The sequence below is a fragment of the Loxodonta africana genome, chromosome 3 (assembly GCF_030014295.1).
Source record: "Loxodonta africana isolate mLoxAfr1 chromosome 3, mLoxAfr1.hap2, whole genome shotgun sequence".
NCBI classification, from domain to species: Eukaryota; Metazoa; Chordata; class Mammalia; order Proboscidea; family Elephantidae; genus Loxodonta; species Loxodonta africana.
The window spans coordinates 95,571,785-95,592,675 of NC_087344.1; the positions used below are offsets into that span (position 1 = coordinate 95,571,785).

At 41.7% G+C, this 20,891-nt stretch overlaps 1 protein-coding gene across 1 annotated transcript in view; it reads left to right on the forward strand.

Moving 5' to 3' along the window:
- Positions 1-12,985: 12,985 nt before the first annotated feature.
- Positions 12,986-20,891, forward strand: part of C8A (complement C8 alpha chain) — an 83,879-nt gene continuing 75,973 nt past the window's right edge. Inside the window, exon 1 of the mRNA XM_064282030.1 lies at positions 12,986-13,146. Coding sequence (XP_064138100.1) covers positions 13,070-13,146 — 77 coding nt within the window. The 5' untranslated portion in view covers positions 12,986-13,069. The remainder of the gene's footprint in view (positions 13,147-20,891) is intronic.

Sequence of the window (20,891 nt, forward strand, 5' to 3'; positions counted from 1 at the left end):
TCTTTTTCTATCCCATTGTGCAGTCCAATCCATGTCTGAAGAGTTGGCTTTGGGTATGGTTCTGGACCTGGGCTAACAGAAGGTCTGGGGGCCATGACCACCAGGGTCCTTCTAGTTTTCAGTCAGACCATTAAGTCTGGTCTTTTTACGAGAATTTGGGGTCTGCATCCCACTACTCTCCTGCTCCCTCAGGGGTTCTCTGTTGTGAAAGTCATTGATTTTTGCTGAGTCTCAGTTTCCTCATCTGTTTAAGTGATTTGCTGTAATAATTAAATGAGATCATCAGTGTAATAGCATTGTTACATTGTAGAGACTTCCCAGATGTTTCAGTTTCAGTTATCTGTTCCTGTGTAACTAACTACCCGATAACATCAGAGCTTAAAATTACTATGATCATTTATTTTGTACGTGAATCTGCAATTTGGTCCAGGTTCAGCAAGAACAGCTCATCCTCTGCTCCCTGCAGCATTGGCTGGGGTGGCTTGTCTGGAGATCGTCTTCTAAGATGGCTCTCTCACATGGCTAGCAAAGCTGTTCATCAGTTCCTCTCCACATGGATCCCTCTAGAGTGTAGCCTGGGCTTCCCTACAGTGTGGTCTCTGGGTTTGATGAGAAAATGTTCCCGAAACAGGGAGAAGTTATTCATTTATAAGGCCTGGACCCGGCAGCTGGCACTGAGTCACTCCTGCCATACTCTATTGGTCAAGCAGCCACAGAGCCCAGATTCAAGGGAAGGAGACATAGACCCTATCTCTTGGTGGAAGGGGTATCAAAGAGTCTGGGAATAACGTTTAAAACTTCCAGCCTGCCCTCTGGACACAATTATCTACATTTCTTGCACGTGGTAAGTACTCACCTCCTCACAATCTCCCCCAAAAGTATTATCCCATTATATTGTTAGGTCCAAGATCTTGTCATGTAATCAGGCCAAGGTGCCCATGAGACTCCTCAGGTGCAGCTCTTTTAGTTCTGTGAACCAAAGAAACAAGCCATCTGCTTTCACATACAATGGTATGACAGACAAACTCAAACCACAGAGCAGCTGGGTTCTCAGGGGCTGGGCCACTGTGTCAAGTCTGTGGAGGTATCTTGTAGCAGTCTAGAGTCATAGACTGAGCATAGACTTTGATGCTACATGATCTGGGTTCAAACCTTGACTCTACCACTAATTTCATAGATATAAGTGAATATGTCATCCCATTGCTCAGAACCTCAATTCCCTTCTCTTCAAAATGAAAGTAATTATCTATACTTTATAGGGATTTTGTGAGATTTAAATGAGGTGGTCTACTGGAAACTTCCAAGCAAAGTACTTGCATATACTAGATACTCAGTAAAAAAACGAGACCAAACCTCTTGCCATCGAGTAGATTCTGACTCATAGCGACTCTATAGAAAAGAATAGAACTGCCCCATAGGGTCTCCAAAGAGCAGCTGGTGGATTCGAACTCCTGACCTTTTGCTTAGCAGCCTAGCTCTTAACCACTGCACCACCAGGGCTGTACTCAATAAAAAACAAAACCCATTGTTGCCGAGTCGATTCTGACTCATAATACTCAATAAAAGCATGTTGAATTTAACATCTGAAATAAGTGAATAAATTAAGCATAATTGTATTATTTCACAGAGTGTATGCTAGACTCAAAATACATAAAAAGGATTTATAAGCTGTAAAGTTTTGTGAAAGAATAATGCTTGTTCTGTGTCTGTAGTTAATACCCAGTAGCCACTCTTCCACTCAAGAGCCCAGAATCGGCAGGGTGGGGTCTCTCCTGCCCTGGGGCTGGTGATAACTTGGGCTCCATGGCAGAAGCTGGAAAAGGGAGCTTCTTAGTTGGACATTAGCTAAAGGTCATTAGACTTTTCCTTTCCATTTTTGCTTGCCTTTGCCCTGTAGTCATCAGATTTCATCTATATCTGGCAATTCAGTTTTCTAGCATTAGAGAAGATTTCTGGGGAGGATGATCAGATCGATCTAATTTTGGGGTCAAAGGATCAGAGTTGTCAGGGGTAAGCAGCATGGTTTCTGTTTCTGAGAGACAATGATGAAGTGGAATCAGCGTGAATTTAGTAGCAGGTTGACCTGGGTTCAAATCCTAGTGCTACTTCTTGATGGTGTGATGTGGGAAAGGCACTTCACCCACTGGATTCTCAGCTTTCTCATCTGACAAATGGGAAAGTAATCCTTCCAGGTGATATGGTTGTTCTGAGAAGTTGTCAAGGCAACTTATCTGAAGAACTCACTTCAGTTCCTGGCACAGAGGAAGTGCCAAACAGACATTGCTTCTTATTATTGGGAGAACACAGGAAAATAATATCCACCTCACTGACTAGTGTGAGAATTAGACAAATTGCACGTAGAACATCGCCACAGTTTCCTCATCTTTGGAATGAGTGTAAGAATTTCCATTGAAAGCTGTTTGGAAGGATTGCAGGAAAAACGCAAGAGCTCAATAAATGTTAGTTCTCCTCCTTCTACTCCCAAAGATTGAAAACTTACCTCCAATTTCAGTCAGAGGGCAGCTGGTCCGGCATCAGGCCTTGACCCTGTCCAGTTTTCTAGGGCTCTGATGCTGACGAGAATTTTGAAATGAGCTCCACTGCATGCTTTAGACCTGCCCTGACTCCCTGGTCCTTTGCAATAGTAGGCTGAGCCTGAAATCCTTGATGCTGGACCCCTCACCGCAGAGCTTCACCAAAGATGAAGCCTTCATGTACATTGTCTCAATTACTCTTTCCAGTGAGCCTACAAGGCAGGTGTTCTTAGCCTCATTTTACAATTGAGATACCTGTGGCTCAGAGAGCTGAAGTGACTCTTGCAAGATTACCAAGAAAATTAGTGGCTGAGCTTGGCTTGAAAGCTAGGTACCTCAGCTCCTGCCTTAGGCACTTTCCAGTTTCCTTGGATCTGCCTCCTCTTTGCCCCCTCCGTGGTTCCCCATGCCCCATGCTGTGCCACAAAGACCCTTGAGAATCTAAACCCAGGACATTCTCAGGACGGGGAGGCACACATGATTATTGTTTTTCTTGCAACTGTGTAAGTAGGAGGCATTAACATTCACCCAGGAGCTGCTGAAATCCACTCAACTGGAACTGAGACTGGCGGGAAGGGGACTGACCAAATTTGTTTACAGTGGGCTAATCCGGCTTCGTCTCCAGCTCCACACTGCCTGGCTTTATGAGTGGGGAGAAAGTCTAATTATAGACTGACAGCCCAGAGTGTCTCAGGGGAAGACAAGTCTTGAATAAAAGTGTTAAAAGAGGCCTGAATGGCTTGAAAAAGTATGTGTTTCCTAGCCCTGCAGTTCTAAAGGGGGTTTCCTGGATCAGGATTAGAGAAGCAGGAGGCAGTGGAGATGAGCTAGTCCTCAGGTGTGGATAAAACCAGTTGCCTGAGAGTTGACGCTGACTCACGGAGACCCCATGTGTGTCAAAGTAAAACTCTGCTGCATAGGGTTTTCAGTGGCTGATATTTTTTTGGAGTAGATTGTCAGGCATTTCTTCCAAGGTGCCTCTGGGTGGACCCACCTTTTGGTAAACAGCAGAGAGTGTTAACCATTTGTACCACACAGGGACTCCCAAGTGTGGATACTGCAGTTGAAAGAAGTTAAGAGATTAGTCCAAGGTCATGCAATCTGTTTGTGGTAGTGGTTAGCATAAGAATCCAGGTTCCTGACTCAGGGCTTCTGAGTTCCCATTGCTACCTCTCGCCCTTGAAGATTTCCCCTACTGCTTGTCAGTCCCTGATAGCCAAACTCTAAGTGGTTTCTCTGACTCCAGTCTCAGCCCTCTTTTGTCCATCCTCCACATGGCCCCCAGAATGCAAAGTGCAAGGCTGATCATGGTGCTTCACTGCTTCAAGTCATCAGTAATTCCTCCATGTCCTTAGGAATAGAATCCAAACTCTTAGGTTTGGCAACATGATCAGCAACAAAAAGGCCCTTTGAGATGTTATGTCTTTGGCTGCCCTTCTGCCAATCCTTTCTCACTGTATAATTTTTGTTCTGGTCTGCTATTGGATGATCCCCAAACAGGCCATGCTTCTTAGTATTTCCATGTTTTAGCTCATGCTGTTCTCTCTGTCTGAAATTCCCTTTTTCCCCCTCTCTGTCTAAAGAGCTTTCTACCTCCCCTTCAAAGCCCAAGTCATGTGTAAGGTCCTCTCCACACTCTTCCAACTACAGCTGATTGCCCCTCATGGATGCTCCCTGCTCAGCCCTCTACAAATCTCCATGGTAGCACTCATCCCAGAAACAGTAGTGTGATGTGCAGGGGCTGTGTTCTCTTCATTTCTGGGTTTAGTGCCCACCACAGTGCCTACCTCAATCCAAGTTGAAATGAATTTAATAACGGATTGATTATGATGTGTAGCTACTTTGTGATCTAATAGAGAACAAAATGGACTTGGTCAGCCCTCTCAGAGCTTATGTTCCAATTAATCAATCCATTGAGTCCTAATGGGTTTGGGCTTAAAGGCTACAATGTCTTTAAGAAGACTCTTTTAAACTGTAAATACCCATGAGCTGATAACATAAAAATGCCTAAAATACGTAGTAAAAGTGGCACACTCATAGGTCCACTTGTATCAGCTTTTCAGTGATCCTCACACCATTAATGACTCCTCAGCTAGCATCCTGAGCATAGTGTGGGAATACCGGGTGAGGGCACTGGGTGGCCATAAGAGGGGCCATGGAGCAGAGGCCATGGCAGGGAGGACAAGAAATAGTAGGCTTCCAAAGAGAAAAAAACATTCATCATTGAATGTTTCATTGCTGTCATCATTGCATGTTCATCATTGCTGTCAAGTTGATTCCAACTCATAGCGACCCTATAAGACAGAGTAGAACTGCCCCCATAGAGTTTCCAAGGAGCACCTGGTGGATTTGAACTGTTGACTGTTTGGTTAGCGGATGTAGCAATTAACCACTGCACCACCAGGGTTTCCATTTTGCTGACGGTACCTATTAATTCAGGCTAATGCAACAAACATTTTTTATGTATTGTGTGGGTGTGTTTGTGTGTGTGTGTATGCATACACATGTGTGCGTGTACCAGTTTAATTATCATCCAAACCCATTATAACCTTTTCAAGCCCCAATTATTTTCTGCTTTGAATTTTTTGTCCATACCATGTGTTTTCATTAATGGAATGCATACTGAGTCACTGAGGGTGTTTGAATTTCTGGTAGGTAGTATGGATTTTTTTTTTTTTGCCTCATCCCACCAATCCTACCCTCAGAGTCCAGAGGGATATATGTGTTCCATAAATTCTATGCCCCAGAGTCCAGAGGACCATATGTGGTCCAAATAACTTTTTATCAAAATCCACATTTTTCATACCAAAAACATTGATTCAGCACCACCTCATACAATAACCTCTAAAAACAGTAATTTGTGGCATATGCCCATTTTTCCATTTGTAACTATTAAACAGGTCTTTGCCTGCATGCAGTAGGCACTGTCTGTGAAAGAACAGCTCTCCAATAAACTCCAGAGGTGGAAAAACTATGTGGTCACTGTATGTACCATGGGTCACGAAAGGTATACAGGAGGGGTGACAGAGGCATAGTGCACAGCTGGTTGATGGTGGTACTAAGATTTCAGCCCACATGTGTTGGATGTAAAAGCTGCAATCTTCCTACTGTGCTGCATAAAACATTTGTATGGACCTCATACTATGTGCTAGCACTAGGAATACAATGATGATTTAAAATGTGGTTCCTACCTTCAAGAAGCTCACAGCATTGTAGGAGAAAGCAAACTGATAATTTCATCTCAGTGTGATGCTGGGAGAGAATGGAGGATAGGGAGCCGTGGGAGCTCAGAGGAGGGATTTGGGGACCACCTGGAGGCTGTCTCCTCTGAGATAATGCTAGCCAAGCAGAAGAGAGGGAAAATCCATCTAAGCAAAGGAAACAGCACATGCTAGGGCATGGAGGTGAGCAATGGCATGGTAGAAGTTCCATACGGCTGGAGGACATTGTGGTGGTGGAGATGGGAGAGGACCACGTGTAGAAGGTAAGCAAGAAGAAATGAAGTCAGTGATGTTCCAAGAGGGTGGGCAGTGGCCAGCAGAAGGAGTGTTTTACCTTTGACATAGTTTAGAATTGACTGCACGTAGTGGTAATTAAAAAGCAGACTGACTTTCAGTTGGTTTTATTATTGTTTATATTACCTCATTATAATGCATCTCTTCATTGCCTGCCTGTGGGGCAGATGAATGCCAATGAAGCCCTGTGTAGGGTCAATTCCATTCACCCACTCACACATATCTGGTGCCCAGAGAGTCTGGGCTAGGCACATGTCTGCCTTCTAGGAGCTCATAAAATACACCAAAAAACCCAAAGCCAAACCAGATATCAAGTCGATGTGACTCATGCAACCCCACATATGTCAAAGTAGAATTGTGCTCCAAAGGGTTTTCAGTGGCTGTGACCCTTCAGAAGTAAGTCATCAGGCCATTCTTTTGAGTTGCTTCTCGGTGGACTTGAAACTACAACCTTTGGTTGGCAGCTTGAGTAAGTTAACTGCTTGTCCTACCCAGGGACTCCCATAGAAAGCACAAGCAGAATAAATTACAAGCCAACACAACAGGTGCTCTTTTAGAAGGAGATGTGGCCGGGGGGTGAGGTACCAGAGAAGAGGAGTAGCCTCATCCTGCACCATGCTGTGAGGAAGGAGATATTTGATCAATTTACTAAGCTTGGAGAATTTGCTCAGGTTTCACATCTACTCTGTTTTTTTTATTGCAGACAAATTCCAAGACGGATTTCCCAAAGGATCACACGGATTTGGTCTGAGATGCTTACAGTGCTCAATGCCTTCTTTCAGAAAAGGTCTTTAATTTCTACTCTAATAAGCCAGACACTGACTCCCCGCTCATCCCACCTCGTGTAAAGCAAATGCAAAGCTTCAAAATGAAGTGGGGAGGAGCAGGCCTGCATTAGCCCATCCACTGTAAAGCCTCTGGTTGAGCCCAGTTACTTAAACCAGTCCAGCGTCCTTTCCAGCTGAAAGCCCACCAGTAATGTCTGTTGGCTGCAGCTAGACAGTGGTGAAATGATCAGGAGGAAAACAGATACAATACACATGTGATTGTACAAGGGTAAGAGACGAGGATAGGGATGGCAGTGGAAGGGGGTGCTTATTGACCTTCTGCAGACTTTGCGTCCGGTTCTGCTCAATATTTGGCATGTGCCACTCAAATACTTGCAGACTTCAAAGCCTCCTCTGGTGAGGTACCAGAACTTCAACACTTATCCTCAACATACACACACACGCACGCACACACACAATCTTGCTCCCAGACAGGAATCCCAAACAAACCCATAGAACAGTCTGATTTGCCAACCAGTAAGCTGCTTGACTGGCAACCAGGAAGCTGCTTGGAGAAACTTCTTGTCTCCCACTAGCCATCATGAGATTTACCATGTCCAAGCTGAGGTTGCTACTTTGAGCTGCTTTCAAAGTTTTCAACCTTTGGGGTGCCATAATGGCACTGGGACCTGGGCAGAGACTGGGAATGGGACCCTCTTCCATTTGTCAGCAGGGCCTTGAAGCAGAAATCATTCAATCAGCTTTTGCTAGTACACCTTTTTTCCGGAATGGCTCAAAATCAGGCCAAGTCCCCTTAACGTAGACCTCCCACATTTCATTTTCCTCCATCAGTCTTTTTGCTCAACCCCTCCTTTTCCCCACTTCTCCCCTTCCTTGGTTCCTAAAAGCAAGCTCCCATGCATTTGAATGAAGACAAACAGAATCTGGGAAGCAGGAAGTGAGAGAAGGGGAAGCATTGTTTAAGTAAAACCAGCAACACCTGTTCAAAATGCTCAGTTGTGCATAGATTTACTCATTCAGTCTCCATTCCTATTCTGTTAGGTATCATTTTATCCATCTTACAGATGAAGAAACTGAGGTTTGGAGATGAAAACTGGTAAATATTGGCACTTCCTGCCTTAAAACTGTGTTCTTCCACTCCACGAGATTTTCTCCATTTGCCTTGGGTTTCCAGAATTTTGATTTCCAGATCGGGCAAGCTGCAGGCCCAGCACAGGGATAATGTGGCGTAGACTTTCTAAAAGCTCTTCCGAGTGCACAGGCTGGGATGTCACCCTGCGGTGGCAGTCTGGGCCAACATAGAACGTGTTCCACTCTACAGCTATAACTCACATGCTAATTTAGATAGCGGAGTGTTTCTCCGAGACAGGCAATGCGTTTTCAAAATGAATTGCCATCTTGCTGTCTCTTCTGCCTGTATTTTATAACTATCTATCTTTGATAACAGAATGCTACAATTAAGGTGAAATCCACATATGCAAACCTAACATTTTTTTTGGCATTTCCCATTCGTCTCAGAACATTTTGACGGAGAGAAGATAAGTGCCCCACCCCCACCCCAGCATACACATGCAGTTCTGAACGTGCACACACACACAGGCATGCACACACATGCACACACACACACACTCACAGAGGCATGGAACCGTCCTATTGACTGAGCATCTCTGTTTTGATTCCATCCTGCGTTTCTGTCTCCATTCACTTTATTTTGCTTTCTTCATTCCCCGGAAGTAACATTCATTTCCTGAGCTATGGCTTACTGGACAGAAAATTGGATTTTGAGCTGGAAGACCCAGGCCTTAGTGCTGGTATGCCTCTTAGCAGTTGCATGGCCAGACCAAGAGGCTCTCAGGTTTTGAAGTCAGGCAGATTGTAAATCCATGACTCTGAAATTTTCCAGCTGTGTGGTTGTAGACAAATTACCTAACCACTCTGATATTCAATATCCTCGTCTTCAAAACAGCCACTAGTACTACCTGTCTTGCAAAATTGTGAGGATTAAAAAGAATGAAAACTGAAGTGGTAGGCACAGGGCCTGAGACGCTATATGTGTGTGTGTGTGTATATATATATCATTAAAAAAAAAACCCTTTGCCACTGAGTCGATTCCAACTCATAACGACCCTACAGGACAGAGCAAAACTGCCCCATAGGGTTTCCAAGGAGTGCCTGGTGCATTCATACTGCTGACATTTTTGGTTAGCAGCTGAAGCTCTTAACCACTACATGAACAGGGTTTATATCTCTATCTCTATCTCTATCTCTATCTCTATCTCTATCTCTATCTCTATCTCTATCTCTATCTCTATCTCTATCTCTATCTCTATCTCTATCTCTATCTCTATCTCTATCTCTATCTCTATCTCTATCTCTATCTCTATCTCTATCTCTATCTCTATCTCTATCTCTATCTCTATCTCTATATATAAATTGATACTCCGTCATTTCCTGGAGCCTTGTTTGTCGCTGGTGCCTTCAGTGCAGCTTGGACTTCTTCCTTCAATACCATTGGTTCCTGATCGTGTGTTATCTCTTGAAATGGTTGAACGTAGACTAATTCATTTTGGTATAATGACTCTGTGTGTTCCTTCCATCTTCTCTTGATGCTTCCTGTGTCATTTAATGTTTTCCCCATGGTATCCTTCACTACTGCAAGTTGGGGCTTGAATTTTTTCTTCAGTTCTTTCAGCTTGAGAAACGCCAAGTGTGTTCTTCCCTGTTGGTTTTCCGTCTCCAACCCTTTGCACATGTCATTATAATACTTTGTCTTCTCGAGCTGCCCTTTGAAATCTTCTGTTCAGTTCTTGTACTTCATCATTTCTTCCTTTGGCTTTAGCTGCTTGATGTCTGCAAGCAAGTTTCAGAATTTCCTCTGACATCCACCTTGGTCTTTTTTTTCTTTCCTGTCTTTTCAATGACCTCTTGCTTTCTTCATGTATGACATCCTTGATTGTGCTCATGAGGAACCTGTACATAGATCAAGAGGCAGTTGTTAGGACAGAACTAGGGGATACTGAGTGGTTTAAAGTAAGGAAAGGTGTGTGTCATGGTTGTATCCTTTCACCATACCAATTCAATCTGTATGCTGAGCAAATAATCTGAGAAGCTGGACTATACGAAGAACATGGCAGCAGGATTGGAGGAAGAATCATTAACAACCTGTGATATGCAGATGACACAACCTTGCTTGCTGAAAGTGAAGAGGACTTGAAGCACTTACTGATGAAGATCAAAGACCACAGCCTTCAGTATGGATTACACCTCAACATAAAGAAAACAAAAATCTTCACAAAAGGACCAATAAGCAACATCATGACAAAAGGAGAAAAGATTGAAGTTGTCAAAGATCTCATTTTATTTGGATCCACAATCAACACCCATGGAAGCAGCAGCCAAGAAATCAAAAGACGCATTGCATTGGGCAAATCTGCTGCAAAGGACCTCTTTAAGGTGTTGAAAAGCAAAGATGTCACCTTGAAGACTAAGGTGTGCCTAACCCAAGCCATGGTATTTTCAATCACATCATACGCATGTGAAAGCTGGACAATGAATAAGGAAGACCAAAGAATTGATGCCTTTGAATTGTGGTGTTGGCGAAGAATATTGAATACACCATGCACTGCCAAAAGAACAAACAAATCTGTCTTGGAAGAATTACAACCAGAATGTTCCTTAGAAGCAAGGATGGCGAGACTGCATCTTACATACTTTGGACATGTTATCAGGAGGGATCGGTTCTTAGAGAAGGACATCATGGCTTCAGCCGAAAAGAGGAAGACCCTCAACAGGATGGATTGACACGGTGGCTGCAACAATGGGCTCGAGCATGATAACGATTGTGCGGATGGCGCAGGACCAGGCAGTGTTTTGTTCTGTCGTACATAGGGTTGCTATGAGTTGGAACCAACTCAACAGCACCTAACAACAACAGCATATATATAGGTTCCCTTTTTCACATTGATCACTCTCTCTGACTCATAGAATTCTCTTCAGTATAGTGATATTTATCTCACACGATAATTTCGAGGATTAAATGAGAAAATATACCTGAAAGTATTATTAAATAGTAAACTATTATTAATTGATTCACTTGTGTATTCATGCAATCACCAAATATTTCTTCTTAAAGTTTCCTTGTTAAGTGATGTGGGTGATTATAAAGATGAATCAGACACAGAACTTACACTAAAGAAACTTTCATTCTCAAGATACACCCCACTCTTCCAGAAAAACATATTGTGAGGCAGAAACTAAAAGTGCTGGCAACATGTTAACGAGGTTCAAAAAGTGAGAAGATACCCTCCATATGAAGCCCTCAGCCAAGGATCGCTGAAGGACCTGATATTTGAGCAGAAACTTGGCAGAAAGGCAGGAGGTAATGGATAAGGGTTGTCCAGGTGGGAAGCAGATCACGAGCCTAAGTCACTGTGGGAGAAAATGTGAGGACGGTAAGGGGAATTTCAGGTAGTTCGTTAGACTATAATGTGGGAGACGACAAAGTGGTTGTCATTAATAAGGTTGCAAAGATGGACTGGCTTCTAGGTGAGGCACTAGAAGTCAGTAGCAGCGCCCCCTCCTCCCAGTTGTGTTAACCAAAAGTATCTCTGGACATTGCCAAATTCTCTCTGAGGGGGGAAATCATCTCTTGTTGAGAACCACTGTTACAGGGGTAAGAGGTCTACCCTCCATGAGAAAAGCTGTGGAAGTGGTGTTGGGGAGCCTGAACTACACCCTTGTAAATGCATTTCACGAATTTGGGCTGTAGGTGGGACAGGGAGAGAGAGATAGCTAGCAAGTTGGTAGAAAGAGGTGTGTTCCAAGATGTGCCTCTCTGAATCTGTCTCAAAGATATCCAGATACCACACTCCCCATGATACCCCACATCTTCAGTAAAAGTATCATGAAATGCCAGTCATGAATGGATTACTTATGGAAAAGGGGGGAAGAGTAGGGTTCCGAATGGGTCAGAAGTAGGGTAGAACTGAGGCCACGAAGCCCTGGGAGTCAAAACAAAGGGAGCCAGGAGGAAGAGAGATGCAGAAATCAGGAGCTTGAGGGACTTTCTACACCCTGGTATTGGTGTTTGCTTCTGGTCAAATTTTACCTAAATCTCTGAAGAAAGGAGACAACTAAATCTGTTGCCTTATTCAAATCAGATATACATTTTTTAAAAACACAAATTATTCTTTAGAATTTTCCATGCCTTTATTTCAGATTCATAACGATACTACTGTTATCAACAATAATGATAATCCTGCTAATGAAAGAATCTAAATATTCCCAAAGACATCGAGACAGCTGTACATCCTTGGGCACATTACTTAACTTCTTGGGGCCTCTGTTTTTTCAACTGCAAAATGGAGTTAATAATTCCCATCTTACAGAGTTGTTGTGAGGAATAAATAAGACATATGAAATGCTTGCCATGTAGTAGGTGTTCAATTATTTTTTATCTATCTATCTATCCATCTGCCCATCTCTGTTTGTTTAATTTGACTTATGAATTTGCTCAGAAGAGTAAGAGATTATATGCAGACGTGGTGTCATCAGTCCAGATGTGCATGTGTTATTGACATTATAATTCTAGAGAGTGCTTCTGGAGATGCCCATTTAAGAAGTCGGGGACCTTCAAGACCCAAATATGCTAGATTTTAATGATACCCAATGTCTGAATGAAGGTGAGAAGTCCGTTCAATTATTCTCATTTCTCAGGCTTTCAGATATTCAGCAATATGTTGTGGAACTTCCATATAACTGCTAGCATTTCCTACGTTTTGTCTGGCTGTTTTATGGCTAAACTGATATTCTGGTATTAGCCTTGTTTCAGTCCTGCAAAGTAGGTTGGTCTGACCTCAGAAGCTTCAAGATCCACTCAAAAAGACTACAAATTCTGGAACAGCATCTTGGTTTGACCTTTGCCTCTCTCTGAGAATAAGATCCCTTTGCTCAACTGATATTAATTAAATATCCTCCTTTCCTCAACCATATGGATATTATTTTTCAAAAGGACTGAAGGACAGTGGCCTTTGGTGTCTGAGATTTTAGGGCATTTGGCTAATCAATACCCTGGTTACTAATTAACCACATCTGAATGAGAATTGGCAAGTTTTGTTAGTTTCAAACATCAGATAGATCTTACAGCTCCTGGCCTGTAGACACCTTTTACTCCAAACTCCCTGAATAGATATTTTACTCCTTCTAAATAACAGGGTGGTGGCTTTTGGATGAGATGTTTGTTGTTGCTTTTCTCATCTTGTCTGTGGTGACTTGTCAGCCTGGGACAACCGTGCAGGAGAAGGTGAACCGGTGAGTTGACCATACCCATTGCCCTCGAGTTGATTCCAACTCATAGTGACCCTATAGGACAGAGTAGAACTATCTCATAGGGTTCCCAAGGAGCAGCTGGTGGATTCGAACTGCTGTCCTTTTGGTTAGCAGTTGAGCTCTTAACCACTGCACCACCAGGGCTCCTGAGTCAACCATATGTCTCTACAAATTTGCACATTGAAAACACCTGGTGGGGAATTAAGACACTTCCATATTTGCAACGGGCTATTTTATGATGAATGTAAACCTCTTGTCCTGTTATTACCAATCCAGTGAAGGAGTACAGGACAGTTAAAAGAGCATGTATTTGGAGCCAGATAGGGCTGTCTACAAATTACAGCTTTAATATTTAGGAACTGGGTAATTTGGAGTAAGTCACTTAAACTCTTTGAGCCTCAGTTTCTCTGTAAAGTTCGAACAATATCTCCTCTATAAAAGTTAATGAAGATGAAATAAAATCCTGGGTATAAAATGTACTAGGCTTATGGTAGGATCTTAATAAATGATAGTTCTCTTGAGTGATGTTGGACAATTACCTTAACCTCTCCTTCCTTATCTGTAAAAGAGAAATCGGAAGAATACAGTGTTGTTGGAAGGATGAAATTAGATAATAAATGTGAAAGCATCTTGGGAAAAACAAAGAACTGTAGAGATGTTGGCTTATTTCATTCTAGAAATTAGTTTATCTTTTACTGTGGGTTAATGGACAGAAGTGATATATTCACACGTACATTGTGTTTTACACTTTCTATTTTCTTGACGTTTTCCAGCCTGGCTTCAAGCTTTTCTACATCCTAACAGTACGTATTTTGCGGTGCTTAAGCAACCCTGCGGAGCCCTGGTGGCACAGTGGTTAAGAACTTGGCTACTAACCAAAAGGTCGGCAGTTTGAATTCCTGTGGGGCAATTCTACTCTGTCCTATAGGGTCGCTTTGAGTCGGAATCGACTCAACGGCAAAGGGTTTGGTTTTTTAAGCAACCCCTTGTTTCACATTTGGAATTATTTTAAAGCAGTCCCTGTCTCCTAAACATTCAAGATTTTACAGAGTTATTTTACTCAAATTCTTGTCAGATGATTCAATTTTGAATCATCACTGCTTTTAAATATTACAGCAAGAGAGATTTCCTTTAAGTAACAGTTCAGAAGGGGAGAATGCATTTTTACTGCGATTCATTTGCAACTTTGTACTTAAAGCAAATACAGCTCTGAAAAATCAGGAGATTCATCACTAATAATTAGAAGATAAAGGCAAGAGAACCGTGGTAAAGGAAATCTCTGCCGAGATACTCTTAATTATAAACGCTTATCATTATAATCCTTTTTGAAACTGAACAAAGGGCCTTGACGTTTGATGAACTTATCAAACAAGACAGACCAGTGAAGAGGCAAATTTGAAGTCAACGTGGAGGACAACCAATTAAGTATTTTACGAAGTGCTGAAGTAAGAAATCACGAGGTCTTTGTGTTTAACGCCAGCGTTTCTGACACCGGATTTGAAAATGGACAACTAGATGGTAAAATTACTGCTTTCAAATCCTGGTGCTGACATTTACTGGTTCTGAGTTTCATTCCCCTCAGGTGTAAAGTGGGGGCAAGTAAGCACACTTACTCCCAGGTGGCTGTAAGAATTAAATGCAGGATAGGTACTTCTGGGCCCTTAGCAAGCATTCAGTAAAGGTTACAGCTGGTAGTGTTGGGTTATCGCTATTGTTATCTTTTAGTATTCTATTCTCTCTGATGGTTGACAATAGTCAGACGGAACAAATTTATAATGTGCCAGGTAGCATACATCTTCCAGATGAGTCAGTGATTTCAAACTTTTCTAGTATAGAAATGGCATTCTTTTTTTTTCAAATAAAATATTACACAAACTCCGACACTGAAAATAGATGGTGTATGTATTTTAACTTTAGGCATTTATTCTATGAGCTCACGGATATCACTTGCTTATCTAAAGTCTGTGGAGGTGATGTTGAGTTGAGGTATGAGGGATGGTAAGGAGAAGCCATGTGAAGAGCAGAGGGGAGTTGTCTGGGTAGAGAGATGAGCATGTGCTAAGATTCCGTGGTGGGAAACGGCTCATCGTGTTTATGGAACCGAAGGATGGGAGTGGTGTAAGAGCAGGGGATTGTGTTACCAGAGTACGTCAAAGAGGTGGGCAGAGACCAGATTACGGAGGATCTCGGGCACCATGATGAGGAAGAGAATTTTAGTCTACATGCAGTAAAAAGCCACTGGAAGGTCTATACAGGAGTGATATGATCTGATTTATAATTGTAAAAATTCATTCCTGTTGACGTGCAGAGAATGGATTGCAGGAAGGTGAAGTAGATGGTTTGGAGCCCGACGAGGCCATAGCAATTATCTGGGTGAGAGATAATGGTGCCTTGAATTAGGATAGTGGCACTGGAGAGAGGCAGGTGGGAAGACATTTGAGATATAGTTTGAAAATAAAATCGACAGATATTTCCAGAGGATTGGACATGAGAGTGAGGAAAAGGAAGGAATTAAAGATGACTCTTAGGTGTCTGGCTTGAGCAACTGATTTTATGGTGGTTCCATTCACTGGTGCTGGTAAAAGAAAAAAAAAAAGAGTTTAGATTTAGACCCACTACCTTTTCCGTGTTTGAGAGCCAAGTAGTGGGGACATAACATGGGCAGTTGGATAAACAAAACAGGATTGCAAAGGAATGGTCTGGGTTGAAGATCTAAGTTTAGGAGGTATTAGCATAGATGGTATATGAAGCCACGGAAGTAAGTGAGAATACAGAGAAATCAAAGAAGAAAAGCAGGACTGCACCCTGAGGAATCCCATATTTAGAGAAGTCAAAGGGAACTGGGCACAGAGGTAGGAGGAGGGTAAGGAGGTGTGGTGTTGAGAGAGTCTAAGGAAGAAATGGAAACCCTGGTGGCTTAGACATTAAGAGCTACAGCTGCTAACCAAAAGGTAGGTAGTTTGAAGCCAGCAGGTGCTCCTTGGAAACCATATAGGGCAGTTCTACTCTGTCCTATAGGGTCACTGCGAGTTGGAGTTGAGTTGATAGCAGTGGGTTTGGTTTGGTTTGGTTTGGTTTTTCAAGGAAGAAATTATCTCAGGAAGGAAACAGTGGTTAAAATATGTCTGTATTTGTTTCCTAAAGCTTCTGCAACAAATTACCACAAACGGGGTGGCTCTAAACAAGAGACATTTATTCTATCACAGTAACGGAGGTTAGAAGTCCAAAATCAAGGTTTCGGCAGGGCCATGCTCTCTTTGAAGACTCTAGGGAAAAATCCTACCTTGTGTCTTCCAGCTTCTGGACCCCAGGCATTCCTTGGCTTATAGCAGCTTAGTAACAGTGTCTGCATCTATCTTCATGGCCTTCCGCCATGTGTCTTCTCTGTCCAAATCTCCCTCTCCTTTCACCTATAAAGACACCAGTCATAGGATTTAGGGCCCATCCTAATTTAGTATGACCTTATCTTAACTTGATCATACCTGCAGAGATCCTATTTCCATATAAAGTCACATTCACAGATACCGAGGGTTAGGACTTGAACATACCTTTCTGGGGGACACAATTCAAGTAAGACAAAGCCAGAAAAGTTTCCACTGGCTTTAGCAACATGGAGGTCACTGGCGAACGTTCACTTTCAAGTCAAATTTAAAATACTCAGGTTCATAATGTAATTTTCAAGTAACTGAATGGGACTGACTCCAGGTCATATAATTAGTGACAATCAGCCTTGAATACAGTTGTTTGCTTGACCAACTTATTAGGATGGCACCAGCAGTAATCAGGGTTAGGCCTCCTGATCTGCTAGCCTAGGATTGGTAGCTAATTAATGATTCTGTTTTCTGAATTGCTGAGGTGGCCACACTCTGGGGTCAAGCACTTGGTTTGCAGGTTGCATGTTCAATGCTAGGTTTTAGGTCCTTTGCCCAATATGCCGCCTGAAAGAAAAAGCCAAGTGGTAAGCATCTCACTAGTGCACAGCCCTAAACAGAACAGGTATTCAACACACAATTTGTAAAGATGGAGAGGTTCCATGGGGTTGAGAAGGCTAGGGAGGAGAAAACTAACAAGTATTCCAGGCATTGTACTTGGAGCTTTACATACGTGATTTCACTCCATATTCAAAGCGGTCTTACAAGTTATTATTATCCCTGTTTTTTAGCTATGAGAAAATTGAAGTTCAGTAAGTGGCAGAAACTGGATTCAAATGCATGTTTGGCAGACCCTAAAACCCTTTCCATGACATCAGTGTTTCCTCAACTGTTACATGGTCTCACAGGTGTTGCATGAAAAAAAAAAAAAAAGAAATGAATGGTGTTCCAAAAGTTTGGGAACTGCTGGGTTAAGCAAACTTAAAATACAGGAATTCTCAAAGCCTTTAATATGTTACTGGGTATCCTAAATCTCCAAAAGTGGCATATCGTTTGCAGTTTATCCAAATGTATGTACCTATGGATCTTTTCTTGTCTTCATACCTTTGGCGCGTATCTCAGGAACTAGTTAATATTGCACAAAGAACACTTAAAAAAAAAATCCTGCAATAATACTACATTGACTTGTGCTCATTCCATAGATGAAAAAACTAAAACCTAAATATTTTAAGGTACCTTGCTCATAATATCCCAGCAAGTTAGAGGAAAACTAAAGACGAGACTCAAAGATTCCTGAATCCCGGTGCTCTATATTAAATGTCTTACTGATAGATTATATTTTCTGTAGCTGGGATGTGCTTTAAATTTTTCTTCCAAGACTTACTAGGTCACAGAATTATTAATGATTCCATAAGTAAATGAAAATTGATATGGCTCTTTTGGAAAGCCATTTGACAGCATCTGTTACAAGCTTTGAAATCATGTGTATCCTTACTCAGTCATTCCATTCCACAGGATATTTAGTAAATGACTCAGAATACAGAAAACCTCCAGAGTCAGTAATCTAATTGTTCACTATTATGGGATTGGAATAATGAGTAGTGATTATAAATTGTTTATACTTTTGCTATAATATTAATTGGAAAATCAGGATATAAAATGTATGACCTCAACTGTGTTATGAAAATAAAGAGTGGAAGGAAATAACAACAAAATATTAATGGTGGTAGGATTTAGGGGAATTTTTTCTTTTACTATCTTTTTTATATTCTTGTTAATGAAAATGTATTACTTTTATAATCCACCCAAAATGCGCTACATTAAAAACAATTCATTGGAATGATAAGACAAAACATTGGTCATATTGATATTGGCTAAAATGTTGGAGACCTGCAATGACCTAATGAATGGTCCTGGTGTACCCTCTGTATTCTTGCCTCAGTGATAGCATTACTGTGTATGTCTTTGTCTAGACATCACGTCACAAAGCTTTTAAAACTACAGCAACGCAGCACTGTATCCATTAATGCTGTTTCCTTCCATTTTGACATCATAATGCAGTCTCCATGGGTTTACAATGACATTATCTTGACAATTCTATAGTGAGATGCAGAACTAATGCTGTAGTCATTTTCTGTCCCCAAACCTTTATCCTGTTGCTTTCCTCTCACCTTTTGATGATTAGAACTCTTCTCTTTCTTCATGCTCCTATATTTTAAATTTTTATTATTAGTGCAAAAATGCCATATAGGGCAAATCTTGAACTATTTTAATGTCTAGGTACCAGGATTATTTAATTGGATTTTAACTGGGAATCAGATTTGAATAAATCTCTAAATAATGTTGTTGAAATTGTTTTTTTTTCTTCCTCCCTCTCTTTTTTCTTTCCTCTCTCCTTTCCTTCCTTCCATAAATATTTATTGTGCACCTTTTATAGGTTTAGCCACATAATACATGCTGGGACTTCAGTAGCAAACATATAACATAATGGACCACGTCTACCACGGCCTCCACCAGACTGAGTCCAGCACAGCTAGATGGTGCCTGGCTCCACCACTGACTAATCTGACAGGGATCACAATAGAGGGTCCCAGACAGAGCTGGAGAAAAATGTAGAACAAAATTCTAACTCAAAAAGAAAGACTACACTTGCTGGCCTTACAGAGACTGGAGAAACCCTGAAAGTATATTCCCCAGACACCCTTTCAGCTCAGTAATGAGGTCACTCCTGAGGTTCACCCTTCAGCCAAAGATTGAACAGGCTCATGAAACAAAACAAGACTAAAGTGGCGCACCAGCCCTGGGGCAGGGACCGGAAGGCAGGAGGGAATGGGATAGCTGGTAATAGGGAACCCAGGGTTGAGAATGGACAGTGTTGACGTGTTGTGGGGTTGTTAACCAATGTGATATAACAATGTGTGTACTAACTGTTTGATGAGAAACTAGTTTGTTCTGTAAACCTTCATCTAAAGTACAATAAAAAAAAGTAAAAACAAACAAACAAAAATACAGACAGTACTTGCCTTCATAGAGTTTATAATCTGATAGGAAATACAGAAATTATACCAATACTACAAATGTGATAATTAAGTGTTGAAAAGAAGATGTGCAAAGATTGACCAAAGCATATGAAAGGAGGGATCTAACAAGTCTGGGGATCAGGGAATGCTTCCTTAAGGAATTGAGCTTTAGGATAAGACTGGAAGACATCTAGGAGTTAACCCAGGTAAAAAGGCATATAGTTGGATTCATTCAAGACTGGATTTACTGCATTTTTACACAAATAACACGCACCTTCTATGTTTGTTTGCCAGCTGTGCCCTCCCTCCCTCCCCCAGATATTTTTGTAAACACACTATGCTAATTTTTTTTTACAGCAACATGTAAAAAACTTAGCATAGCTGTGCTTAGGAGAATACCTTGGTGGAGGGGAGGGGCTAGTTGGCAAACAAACATAGAAGGCACATGTTATTTAGATAAAAATACAGTGTACTTAGATGTGAGTGAGGGAATAGTTGGACCTAAGAGTTTAGGATATAGCTAGGAATTTAAAATGATTGATTATGGAATTGAAACTGGTTATAAAGGGAAACAAAGTTAGGAAGGGGTCTTAATGATAGGGACAAAGCTTAGGTGTCAAGGAAATGGAGGCTTCAATGAGCTCAAAGGAAGAGTGCAGCGGGCATCACTGAGCACATAAGATAGAAGGAGAAGGGATTGTGGAGCCCTGAACAGCTGCTATTCACAGGTGAATCATGACTTAGTCACTCAGAGGAGGAGCTATTTCAGAGTGTGAGAAGGTTCAGGATGTGACTGTGGAAGATAGTGGAGTGAAGAAGAAGGTCATTGGGGATGAGCAAAAGGAGAAACAGAGACCTGAGTGCTGAATAGTTGATTTATCAATATTATGAGTTTGCCCAGAATGATGGCAGGAATTGAGGTACAGAGGAAGATTGTGAGCTGAGTACCGAAGTTTTCTTTGGAGGGATGGTGTGGCTGGTGTTGTATATTAGCCTCACTTTACAGATCAGAGATCCTCAAAGCCTGGTCCAGAGAGGCCAGGGAGTCCTCGTGATCTTTTCGGGGGTCTGCAAAGTCAAAACAAGTTTTATAATAATACTAAGACATAATTTCCTCTTTTCACTGTGTTTACACATGCACTGATGGTGCAAAAGCAATGGTGGATAAAACTCTTGGAGTCTTCTTGGCTCAATCAAGGCACTGACACTAAACTCACGGGGGGGGGGGAATTACTTTTAAAAGTTCTTAGAGCAGTAAGAATTATTAATATTATTAAACCTCAATCCTTGAGTACATGTGTTTTAAATATGCTATGTGACAAAATAGGAAGAAATC